We start from the raw sequence: 12282 nt of genomic DNA on the forward strand, positions 1-12282 counted from the left end.
GAATCAGCTATGATAAACACGGGCTTCAATTTAGCTATCCGGAAGGTAGGCGCTGCTGCAAGTGGAAAGTTTGTCTTTAAGAATATGCGCTGCAATTTGCTTTATTCACTGATGATTATATTGATCGGAGTTGTCTATGTTGATACTTGTAGGGGATGAAGGAGAGGGAAAAGTCAACGATGACAGCAAATTTCAGTGTAGAGCAACTGAGCGAATGGTGGTGCAGGAAACACAGGGAAGAGGAGCGGCTCGGAAGTGGGAATGGAGATATCATACTGTGGACATTCGGAATCCACAGAGCTGCGTGGAAATCAGATTTAAGTTGCTCTCTCTCCACATTTAAGATGCTTCTCAAGTAGCCTCACTCCCTAAAACAAACGGATATTTGGCATTGAGCCACATTATTCTGCAGCCGCCATATTTTCTTGCAGGTGGAAGGCAGGCCCTTCCTGGTGTAAACAAACAAGATCGGGCTAGAGTAACAATCCTCCCTGATGGCCCGCATCTGGTTTATACCCTCTATTAATGAGGTCCTTCAAAATCTTCAGATGCCCTCCTCCCGCAGCGGTGGCCTCCACCTGCCGCCTGGCCCAGCTTACGTGGTCCAGCTTGTGCAAGACCCAATTCCAACTCCGGGTTTCCGGCTTTTGGCCACTCAGGATTGGACCTGGGATTGGAGCTGGTCGGCCCTGCAGGTGCTGGGCCTGGGGATTGAGGAAGCACAGAGATTCCCCGCCCTGTTCCCCGCCATCGGCGCTCGCCGCGATGCCCCGCCCCACTCCCCGCCCCCGGGATGCAGGGCGCGTGCTGCTACTCGGCTGCTCAAGCCACGCCCCCACCGTCCCCATTCTCCGCTCATCCTTCTCCAAGGACACTGCGCACGCGCCACGACGCCTCGCCTTTCTCCCCGCCCTGCCGCGCCCCCGGGACGCAGCGCGCACGCAACCGCGTTTCCGGCGAGACCTGGGTGCTGTGTCCCGCGGCTTGCCCTCCATTGTGCACCCTGCGGGCCTTCGGGAGGTCGGTGCGGGTATTTGGGGAGTATTGTTATTATTTTCTGCCACTTTTAACTTTTAGGGATTATTTAGGAGTTTCACGGCCGTCTGCTTTTCGTTCCCCCGATTCAGCGGGCCTTTAGGCTGTGTGGTCGGTGCTTTTCTCGTTGGGTATTCTCTGCTTGTCTTAAAAGAGGCTGTGGATGCGCGGAGCCCCTGAGCTCCTGAGACAAAGGCTTACCCTTGTAGCATAGTGTTGCCTCGTTTCCTGGTGGTTTTGTTGCTCCAGCTCTTTAAAAGCCTCTCTTACTTAGTGTCGCCTCGAGTTAAGAACTGTGGGCAAGATCCCAAGCCCGCTGCCCTTCCCCGTTTTATGGGAAGTTAGTTCTTTCTTTTTTTGGGGGGTGGGGGTTTTCGCTGTGTCGCCCAGCCTGGAGTGCAGTAGCCTGAATATGTCTCATTGCAGCCTCTGCCTCCTGGGCTCAAGCCATCCTCCCACCTCAGCCTCCCAAGTAGCTGGGATTACAGGTGCATGCCACCGTGCCCGATTTGTGTGTGTGTGTGTGTGTGTGTGTGTGTGTGTTTTAATAGAATATGGGTTTCACCATGTTGACCAAGCTGTTCTCGAACTCCTAACCTCAGGTGATCCTTCTGCCTGGGCCTCCCAAAGTACTGGGATTAGAAGCGTGAGCCACTTGGCCTGGCCTAATTCTTTTAACAGAATAAACGGGGTATGCATTGCTTTCCATCTTGTTAGGCTCACTGCATACAGAATACTTTTCTGTAAGAAAATAGGAGCTGTTTTTCCGAGGGTGCAATGTCACATGTGATTCTGACTTGAGTTTCCGTGTATTTTACCCCCCCCTTCTGCCCTCCTAACGAGAACTGTGAGTTGGATGCAGAAGTTTCTAAAAAAAAAATTGAGTATTGAAACTGGCTGTTGCATCAGTGAAGAAAAGCAACATCCCTGCCTCCCCTCAAAAGAGACATTAAAGTAGTTGGATTAAGGGCACGGGAGTGTTTGCTTTCCAATTTAGTGATAATGTGAGTGCTTAATGAAGTGACTAACACATTCCCTGATTATAGAGCTGGTCATTGGATCTTGCTGAGTTTCCTGTGGACCTATGTGAAATGATCAGCATCTGTTCAGGGTTTACTATGTGCTAAGCACCTTTACATTGACATCCATTGAATGCTCATAACACCCCCAGGAAATTGGTACCAGTGTTATCCTCATGGTACAGTGAAGGATACTGAAACTTAGGTTGCATAGCCTGCAGGTTGAACACACTTCTTTCTGACTGCTGGGGAGCTGTGGTTTTAATCACCGCTGATCTGGCTTGTTTTCCCCAGATGCAGGCCTGGGTCGTCTCCTTTCTGGACTGAGAAGAGAAGAATGGAGAAGCCCCTCTTCCCATTGTGAGTGGACAGTAAATGGTTAGAGAGTAGCCAGGAGCTTCCAGAAACCAGAGTTCCTTTCCTCAGCCGACAAGAACCCTAAGAGTAGACTGCCTGGGATGGCGTGGGGGATGGGAGGATCACTGAACCTGTGGGCCAGAAACTTGGGTTTGAGTCCCAGCTCTAGCTTTGCTGAGTTGTGTGACTCTCAGAAAGTCATCCAACCTCTGTGGGCCTTATTTTCAGTGATAGGACCTGTGGGCAGATAGGACCTGTGGGGAGTGATTACCTTTTAGTCCCATCCTATGACAATATGGTTTGTTTTTAAAGCCAGGTTAGCGCTGACTTCTCACTGACTTCTCTTGTGTTTTCAGAGTGCCTTTGCATTGGTTTGGCTTTGGCTACACAGCGCTGGTTGTTTCTGGTGGGATCGTTGGCTATGTAAAAACAGGTAGGGTTTTGTTGTTACTTAGCCTCTTAACATCTTCACGTTGTTCCAGTGAAATGTGAGTGTCCGTGTCCCTGAGAAGCAATCTCGTTTGACTCAGCTTTGCTGTAGGTCCCCAAGCTGGAGTGCAGGCTTCCTTGTCTGTCTTGCAGCTCCTGCCCTTGCCTTTTGGTTGTCTGGTGAAGCTGAGCCAGGCCTCTTGTGGAATTACTTAATTTTGCCTCTTTATCTAAAGGTAGGCAGGGGTGGTTGTAGTTTGTTATTATCATTGACTACCATTCATCAGCCATGACCCCCAAGTGCCATCTCTGGGCTTAAGTAGGAGGCAACCTCTGGCCTACACAGACTGGTATTTTGAAGTTTCCTCATTAGGCCAGGCAGGGGTGTGTAAGTGGCTGTGCTTGTTTTTGCCCCCTAGTCCTTGCCTGCATTCCCACCCCAATCCCTGCACCAGACTTCTTATTCTCCTGATCTTCTATTTTTTTTTAACTGCCTGACCCTATTTCCCTCTCCTTTTGTGATTTGCTGGAGGTCCTGCCTGTACACAATTCCAGCCCTTCATGGTTAATCAGGCCTGGTTAGAAAGTGTTGTACTTGAGCGAGTTAGAGAAAACACCACACTTTGAGATGAATTAAGAGTCTGTTTATTTAGCTGGGGGCTAAGAGATGGCTAACGCCCAAAGTTCTCTCAGCCTTGAAGAAGGGGCTAAATTTTCTTTTATAACTTTGGTTTAGAAAGGGGAGGGGGGGTGTAGTTAAAACAATTTTACTGAAGTAAAGTAGGCAAAAAAGTTAAAAGGATAAATGGTTACAGGAAAGTAAACAGTTCCAGGTGCAGGGGCTTTAAGACTATTACAAGGTGATAGACGCCAGGCTTTGGGCGTTATCAATCGGATGAATTCCTGGGAGCTGCAGATATAGCTCGCCACAGTGTCTTATCAGTTAATTGCATTCTTGAATGTGCTGGGAGTCAGCTTGCACAAGTTAAGTCCTTGAGGACGGGGCTGCCAGTGAAAGAGCCAAGATGGAGTCTGTCTGGCTCTCTTAGCTAAGGAAGAGTCAATTCACGTGGAAACAAGGCTAGGTGATTAAAGGAAAGGGAGAGTCTAAAAACAAGGTTAGGCATTACAAAAGAAGGCCTAGCCATAGTTCCGTCTAAGGAGGGAAGATGGCCCTCTTTCCTTTCCTTAGATGGAAGTGCCATGCCTATTAGAGGAGAGAAAAATGGAGTGGGAAGACCCTGACTTCTCTGAGAAGATAGCACACTCTCCGTAACGTCTTCCTGCTTGAGTCCACCTTGGCTATGAGCTGCGTTGAGAGTTCTCTGTGCTGTCCTCCTTTGTAGGGCAGGGGGTCTCGTGGATTCCGTTAGTGAAATAAGTGCCTGACATTACAATGCAAGCTGTGTTTGCTTCCCTCTAGGCAGCGTGCCGTCCCTGGCTGCAGGGCTGCTCTTCGGCAGTCTAGCCGGCCTGGGTGCTTACCAGCTGTCTCAGGATCCAAGGAACGTTTGGGGTTTCCTAGGTATGTCTGCTTCAGCATCTCCTTAGGGCAATCATGTATCTGGAATATTCTTTTCCAAAAGACCCTGGTTTGGTGGGATGGAGCGAGTTCTTCCCACTTAATTTACGACAGTTTCACTGCTTCTCCAAGTCCAAGTCCTCAAAGTTTTAAAATAGGAGAAGGGCGATGGGAATTGTCCTGGTTCCTGTTTATCGTTTATGTAGATAATATGGAAAGATTACCATACCTCGTGAATTGTGTGACTCTCAGAAAGTCATCCATCCTCTGTGGGCCTTGTTTTCAGTGTTTACCCAGTAGAATTAGCATCAAACTTGTATTACCCGTATTTACCCAGTAAAGTCAGCATTAAACTTGTATAAGACAAATATGTGTCAACCGTTGAGGTTTTCCACTGAAGACCATTGGCCTCAGCATCACTAAAATATCACATATCTGGGTTAGGTTTGCATCTGCGTTACGTTTTTCCCATTTGAAAATCACCTCTTTAGCAGTCAGCTAAATAAATACATAAGACGTAGGCCATGCTTTCAAGGAGCTTTCAACTGAGTTCACTGGGGAAGTAAGACATGAGCATAGAAGCAGGACTGGAAAGGTACCCTGTGAGCAGCACGGACAGTGAGGACAGTGAGTGGTGTGGGGGACATAAGAGTCCTCCTTATCAGAGTGGCTTTCAGTACATTTCTGTGGGGCTCCACCCATGTGTCAGACACTGCTAGGAGTGTGGGTTCCTTGCGGTCTCTACAAACCCCATGTGAGAATGAGTGCCACGTGGGAGGGAGAAGCTGTGTGATCTGTACACATCAGCTGGGGTTGGGAAGGGAGGTCCGTGATGGCTAATGGGGTGTGCGGGGGAAGGAGACGCGTCCAGGTCCCATCTCTGCCTAACAGCTCCCTCCCTCATGCTCCAGAATGACTTGAGCCTGCATTTTCCCTTTCTCTGATCCTACTCCACTCAGCAAATGACCTCACGCCTATCGTAGAGAAAAAACAGCAGCAATCAGGTGGGGACTCCTGGAGCCTTTAATCTCCAAGCCTCCCCTCGTCCTGTTTCCCTCCTCTCCAACACCAGTGTCTTCCTCTGGGCTTTGGGTGTCTTCTCCCTGACCTTCTCCAGACCTTTACACTGACCAGGATCTTGTATTTGTATTCCTCCTTTTAGGTGGATCCCCGCATTGATATTCAGATGTGCTTGTCTCCTTCCCCTTCATAAACTACTTTTTTTTTTTTTTTTTTTTTTTTTTTTTTGAGACGGAGTCTCACTGTGTTGCCCAAGCTAGAGTGCAGTGGCGCGGTCTTGGCTCACTGCAACCTCTGCCTCTTGGATTCAAGCGATTCTCCTGCCTCAGCCTTCTAGGTAGCTGGGATTAAAGGTGTCTTCCACCATGTCAGGCTAATGTTTGCATTTTTAGCAGGTACAGGGGTTTCGCCATGTTGTCTGGGCTGGTTTGGAATGCCTGACCTCAGGTGATCTGCCCGCCTCGGACTCCCGAAGTGCTGGGATTACAGCCATGAGGCAGCACGCCTAGTCAAGAGGGAAAGAGGGAGGGAGTGGGAGGCCAAAAGCCTACAGCACCTGGTATTTCCCCGAAGGTGGGGTGGTAGTCTCCCATCCAAGTACCATGCAGGACCGGACCGACCCTGCTTAGCTTCTGGATCAGACAAGATCGAGCACATTCAGGGTGGTATGGCGGTAGACCACAAACTTCTTAAAGATCATTTATGCAGCTGGGCGCAGTGGCTCACGCCTATAATCCCGGCACTTTGGGAGACCGAGGCAGGCGGCTCACCTGAGGTCAGGAGTTCGAGATCAGTCTGACCAACTTGGAGAAAGCCCCGTCTTTACTAAAAATACAAAATTAGCCGGGCATGGTGGCTGTCACCTGTAATCCCAGCTACTCAGGAGGCTGAGGCAGGAGAATCGCTTGAACCCGGGAGGTGGAGGTTGCGGTGAGCCGAGATGACGCCACTGCACTCCAGCCTGGGCAATAAGAGCGAAACTCCGTTTCAAAAAATAAAGATCATTTATGCTTCCTCTCCCATCACACATGATCAGCCCATTTCAGTGTCCGTTTCTGTCCCTGTGTTTGTGGAATACCTCTCCCTGAGGCTGCCAGTGACCTGTGTTTGTACAAAATCCAATGTACATTTTTCAGTCCTCATTTTACTTGGCGATTTAGCAGTTCTCAGCACGGTTGACCAATCATTTTCCATTCTCCTGGTTTCCCTTTTTATCCTCTCATTCTCTTTTGGCAGCCCATTTTCCTTTTTGGCCACTAGATATTGAAGTTCTTCAGGCTCTTTTTATCTACTCACTTGACAGTTTCATTGAAGCTTATGCCTTTAATTTCCACCGATACACAAATGACACAAATTTCTCTCTCCTCCAGGCTGGACTCTCATGTATTCATCTGCCCACTTTCCTTCAGATGTCTCCAGGAATCTGCCCGAACCTAACCTCATGGCCACACACTCCCCCTGTCTTCCGTTCTCCATTCATTCAGTTCTTAATTGCTCTCTTTCCTTTCCACCACCCCCTTTCTGACTAATTCATCAGCAGGTCTTGTCGACACTACCTCCAGCCCTTATCCTGAGTTGTCCTCTTTTTCATCTTCACAGCCATCGTCCTAGTCCCAGTTATCCCCTCTTTCTTACCTGCATTCCCAAGGACGTTCCTTAGCTGGTATCCCCATGTACCCTCTAGTTTCCCTGAAGTTTGTTCTCTAAAGTATAGCTAGAATTATGCTTTCATAATGCAACTCTGGGCCGGGTGCGGTGGCTCCCGCCTGTAGTCCTAGCACTTTGGGAGGCCAAGGCAGGCGGATTGCCTGAGCTCAGGAGTTCGACACCACCCTGGGCAACATGGTGAAACCCTGTCTCTACTAAAATTAAAAAAGACTTGAGCATTGCTTGAACCCGGGAGGTAGAGGTTGTAGTGAGCTGAGATCATGCCACTGCACTCCAGCGTGTGTTGCAGAGTGAGACTCTGTGTCAAAAAATAATAATAATAATGCAACTCTGTTCATGCATCCCTCTGCTTAGTATCCTTTAATAGCTTCTCGTTGCTCTTATGATGAAAACCCAATCCTTAGTATGGCCTTGAAGGCTCCATGTGGTCTGGCCCCTCTTACTCACAAACTGCATCTTGACTTCTGTGCCACACTGCCCTTTTAGGGTGAATGTGCCATGCTCCCTGTCACCACAGGGCCTCTGCATATACTGTCCCCTCTGCCTGGAAAGGGCATTCCCATCCTTCAGCTTATTAACTCCTGCCGTAATTTCAGATCTCAGTCAGTCTTCACTTCCTTGGCTAAAAGCCTTGCATGATCTCCCTGAATAGGTTGATTGATCCCCCTCTTGAGCTTTTTTGTGTAGCATCAATTATACCTGAAGCACACATTGTACCTTGTTTTTCTTTGTGATTGTTTAAAGTCTGTCCCATCAGACCTGAAGCATTGTAAAAGGGCAAAGACAGTTATGATTACCTTTGTATTCTCCAGCTCCTAGCACAGCGCTTGCCATGTAGTAGGTGCTTTGACAGATACCCAGTGGGAATTGCGTGCAGGGTAGAGGAAATAGTGTCTGCAGGGCGTGAGAAACAACAGCATTTTGGAGAAAACTAACACATTGATGGCTAAAGTATGGGTTTTGCAGAAGACAAGTGGTAAGAGATGAGGCTGGAAGGGCAGGCAGGGCCCAGGCTGTGAAGGGCCCTATTTGGCCAGTATTGGTACTTGGACCCATAGGATGTGGGCAGCTAGTAATCTCCCCTACTTGGGGAAAGAGGAATAAGCATAGGATGAGGCGTGAGCCTTGAGAGATAGGTGGGGCTTGGTCTACTTCTGATTCCTCTGCGTAGAAGACTAATGAGTTTTGACCCTTCTTTGTATCTTTTTCAGCCGCTACATCTGTTACTTTTGTTGGTGTTATGGGAATGAGATCCTACTACTATGGAAAATTCATGCCTGTAGGTTTAATTGCAGGTGCCAGGTACTTTCATTATATTACTCTTCTTTACCATGTAGAGTTCAGTTTATTGCCCAGAATACTTTATGCATTCAAAACCTTACTTGTTTCAGAATATCTGATGCTATGCATCAACTGACGTTTGATTTATACACTAATAGGAGATGCTTCAAAAACAATAGTTGATTTAATGTCAAATGACATGAGTATATGTATTCACTGTGGAGATGGCTTTGTTCTCTGATCCTAGCTCCTTCCTATATGGTGGCAGAAGTTTTAGTGCGAAGCCATGACTGCAGCCTTTTGTGTGACTTGCGGAGGATGTGTGGGGGTCCCATATTTCTTAGATGTGTAGGTCTCTTTTATAGAAAATTTGCTAAAAGGGAATTTTGATTGAATCCTGTTTTCTAATTTTGATTATAATACCTAAACCAAATTGTGGTTTTTAAAAAATTTAGTTGTAGGCCAGGCACGGTGGCTCACACCTGTAATCCCAGCACAGTGGGAGGCCATGGTGGGCATATTACTTGAGGTCAGGAGTTTGAGACCAGCCTGGCCAACATGGTGAAACCCCTCTCTATGAAAAATACAAAAATTAGGTGGGTGCGGTGGTGGACACCTGTAATCCCAGCTACTTGGGAGGTTGAGACAGGAGACTAACTTGAACTGGGGAGGCGGAGGTTGCAGTAAGTTGAAATCGTGCCGCTGCACTGCAGCCTGGGCAACAGAGTGAGTGAAGAGTCCGTCTCAAAAAAAAAAAACTTCAGTTGTTAAGTATGATAAAGACATCCTTAAGGCAGGGGAATTTTAAAAAACCTGTTTTCGAGAAAGATTACATACTCTACTCTGATCATAGTCATGATGCTGCCAGTATAATATTTTATACCTGAAGCAAAAGAGTCAGTATGGAGCAAGGTCTAGAACAGTAAACTGAGAGGCTGGAGAGTCTACCATTAATCAGATCTGCGATGGTGGGGAGGCCTTGCTTTCTCCTGCCTCCATTTCTTCATCTCTTCAAATTATTGGCAGTTGGATTAGGATCCAGCTCATGTGTGCTATTTTAAGACCTCAGTGTGAGACTGTCCCTTGGCTTGCTTTTTCTCTGGTTCCTCCAGGGATGGAAATTTTACCTCTGACCACTCTTGCCTTAGTACCTTCTCCCCCATACAGTTGTGAGGAACCTGCAGAGTTTAGTTCCTTAAAAACATAGTTGCCTGTTCTGTCTTTTACCTGACGTTTTCTATCTTATTCGTTTTAAACAGTTTGCTGATGGCCGCCAAAGTTGGAGTTCGTATGTTGATGACATCTGATTAGCAGAAGTCATGTTCCAGCTTGGACTCATGAAGGATTAAAAATCTGCATCTTCCACTATTTTCAATGTATTAAGAGAAATAAGTGCAGCATTTTTGCATCTGACATTTTACCTAAAAAAAAAAGACACCAAATTTGGCGGAGGGGTGGAAAATCAGTTGTTACCATTATAACCCTACAGAGGTGGTGAGCATGTAACACGAGCTTATTGAGACCCTCATAGAGATCGATTCTTGTATATTGATTTTATCTCTTCTTTCTGTATCTATAGGTAAATCTCAAGGGTAAAATGTTAGGTGTTGACATTGAGAACACTGAAACCCCATTCCCTGCTCAGAGGAACAGTGTGAAAAAAATCTCTCGAGAGATTTAGAATATCTTTTCTTTTGCTCATCTTAGACCACAGACTGACTTTGAAATTATGTTAAGTGAAATATCAATGAAAATAAAGTTTACTATAAATAATATTTCTTATGGTGTCTTCATTGCCAGAGCTAGTCTAGTTCATAGAATGAGATGTTGCTAGATATAGAAACTTGAAAGTATTTTGTTAATATTTAGAAATTACCTATTTTGAGTAATTTAAGGACCAAGGAAAGTTGTTTGATTGTACATTGCATTGAAGCTTGTTTCAAAAATGATCTCTGAGGATTTTTTTTGTTTGCTTTTTAAGAGACAGGGTCTTTGTCACCTAGGCTGGAGGGCAGTGGTACAATCATATCTCACTGTAGCCTCAAACTCTTGGGTTCAGTCATCCCACTTCAGCCTCCTGAATAGCTGGTACTACTGGTGCATACCACCTTGCTAATTTATTTTATTTTTTTGTAGAGGTGCAGTCTTGCTCTGTTGCCCAGGCTGGTATCAAACTCCTGGTCTCATGCGATTCTCTCTCCTTGGCCTCCCAAAGTGCTGGGGTAATGAGCATGAGCCACTGTACCTGGCCACTGAGGATTTCTAAGATTTAGGACTGTGTAGCAAAAAAAGAAAAAAGTGGTTTTTTGGTTAATTAGTTCATACATAATTGTGAAACTAGAAGACCCATCTAGAGCTTGAATCACCTAGTTTGGTCTCTACATTGGACACATTTACTGGATACTGGTACGTTTTTAGTTCACTTTATTCATGTTTCAACATGAAGAATTAACTCAATCTGGTGCTCCTTGCTTTAGTTTTCATTCCCTCTTTAAAAAGGTAAGGAGCCGGGCGCAGTGGCTCACGCCTGTAATGCCAACACTTTGGGAGGCCGAGATGGGTGGATCACCTGAGGTCAGGAGTTTGAGACCAGCCTGGCCAACATGGTGAAACCCTGTCTCTACTAAAAATTCAAAAATTTGCTGGGTGTGGTGGCACATGCCTGTAATCCCAGCTACTCAGGAGGCTGAGGCAGGAGAATTGCTTGAACCCGGGAGGCGGTGGTTACAGCAAGCCGAGATCGCGCCACTGCACTCCAACCTGGGCGACAGGGTGAGCCTCCGTCTCAAGAAAAAAAATGATATTTGCTACTGACTTACCCTAACTGATATTGGTTGAGTTTAGAGTATAATTCAGACATTTTATGTATTTGCATAAGCCTCTTGATGGTGGTCCTAGTTTTCCATCCTTTTTTATAGGACTCTGGACAATTAAGGGCTCTTGTGTTGCAGTGGTAGAGGCATCAGAAGGCCACAGACCATCCAAAGCTACCATCCTCCCAGGCTTCCATAGCTAAGATTTTGAGTCTCAACGTTGGCCATTTTTTCATGTGTCATGGAGTGTTTACAAAGGGCACACATTTTTGCCACCTTCAGTCCTAGAGGAGGACCTGGCTCCTCATGAATGACAAGGTTCCCTGAACATGAGAATTAGTTTAGGTGCCAAGTAGGTCCCCATGTGACTATTTGGTCCCCAGCAATCAGCCTGGAAAATTCTAAGGCTGCCCACAGATGAGAGGCAGGAGGTCTTCATAGCCCTTGCCAAATCCTCTCATCCCTGCTTCTCTGCAAAGATCCCTGAGTACTGCCTAAGGGTTGTGCTGGGTCCTAGCAGTGCAAAGAACAAGCCATGGTGCTTGCCCTTCTGGAGTCTAGTGGAGGAGGTGGACATCTAAACAAAGACAGTATAGAAATAAGTGTATAATGGAGGTAGATCCATATTACTGTGGGGGCACAAGGAGGGGAGTGGGCATTTCTGTTTAGGGAGTCAAGGTAGGCTTCACAAAGGAACCAATAGTTAAGCTGAGTCTTGTCAGTTGATTCATGAGTCAGTTGACATGAACTCCTTTTGTGAGTTGTCTATGAGGAATTCATAGGTAAGGATGGGCAAATGTCTTGGAGCAATATATACAGTGCCTCAAAGGCATGAAACTATGTAGCATAACTGCGTTCAACCCTTTCCTTAGAGATCTAATTCTTTTTTTTGAGATGGAGTATGGCTCTTGTTGCCCAAGCTGGAGTGCAATGGTGCGATCTCAGCTCATTGCAACCTCCACCTCCCGGGTTCAAGTGATTCTCCTGCCTTAGCCTCCTGAGTAGCTGGGATTACAGGTGTGCACCACCACACCCGGCTAATTTTTTGTATTTTTAGTAGAGATGGGGTTTCACCATGTTGGCCAGGCTGGTCTTGAACTGACCTCAGGTGATCCACCCATCTTGCCTCCCAAAGTAC

General features: G+C 46.6%; 1 protein-coding gene across 1 annotated transcript; it reads left to right on the forward strand.

Annotated features, from left to right (window-relative positions):
• The first annotated feature begins 728 nt into the window (after positions 1 to 728).
• On the forward strand, positions 729 to 10106 carry LOC129037867 (transmembrane protein 14B). The gene is made up of 6 exons (XM_054490083.2): positions 729 to 1020; positions 2349 to 2414; positions 2768 to 2844; positions 4264 to 4365; positions 8262 to 8352; positions 9591 to 10106. The coding sequence occupies exons 1-6, from the start codon at positions 794 to 796 to the stop codon at positions 9640 to 9642; spliced, it is 615 nt and encodes a 204-aa protein (XP_054346058.2). The 5' UTR covers positions 729 to 793; the 3' UTR covers positions 9643 to 10106.
• The last annotated feature ends 2176 nt before the right edge of the window (positions 10107 to 12282 follow it).

Source organism: Pongo pygmaeus, chromosome 5 (assembly GCF_028885625.2).
Source record: "Pongo pygmaeus isolate AG05252 chromosome 5, NHGRI_mPonPyg2-v2.0_pri, whole genome shotgun sequence".
In the NCBI taxonomy this organism is placed as follows: domain Eukaryota; kingdom Metazoa; phylum Chordata; class Mammalia; order Primates; family Hominidae; genus Pongo; species Pongo pygmaeus.

Coding starts and splice junctions, on each gene's coding strand:
- LOC129037867 (XM_054490083.2), top strand. CDS start 794: ATGCAGGGCGCGTGCTGCTACTCGGCTGCTCAAGCCACGCCCCCACCG. Junction 4,366..8,261: donor GAACGTTTGGGGTTTCCTAG/GTATGTCTGCTT, acceptor TATCTTTTTCAG/CCGCTACATCTGTTACTTTT. Junction 8,353..9,590: donor GGTTTAATTGCAGGTGCCAG/GTACTTTCATTA, acceptor CGTTTTAAACAG/TTTGCTGATGGCCGCCAAAG.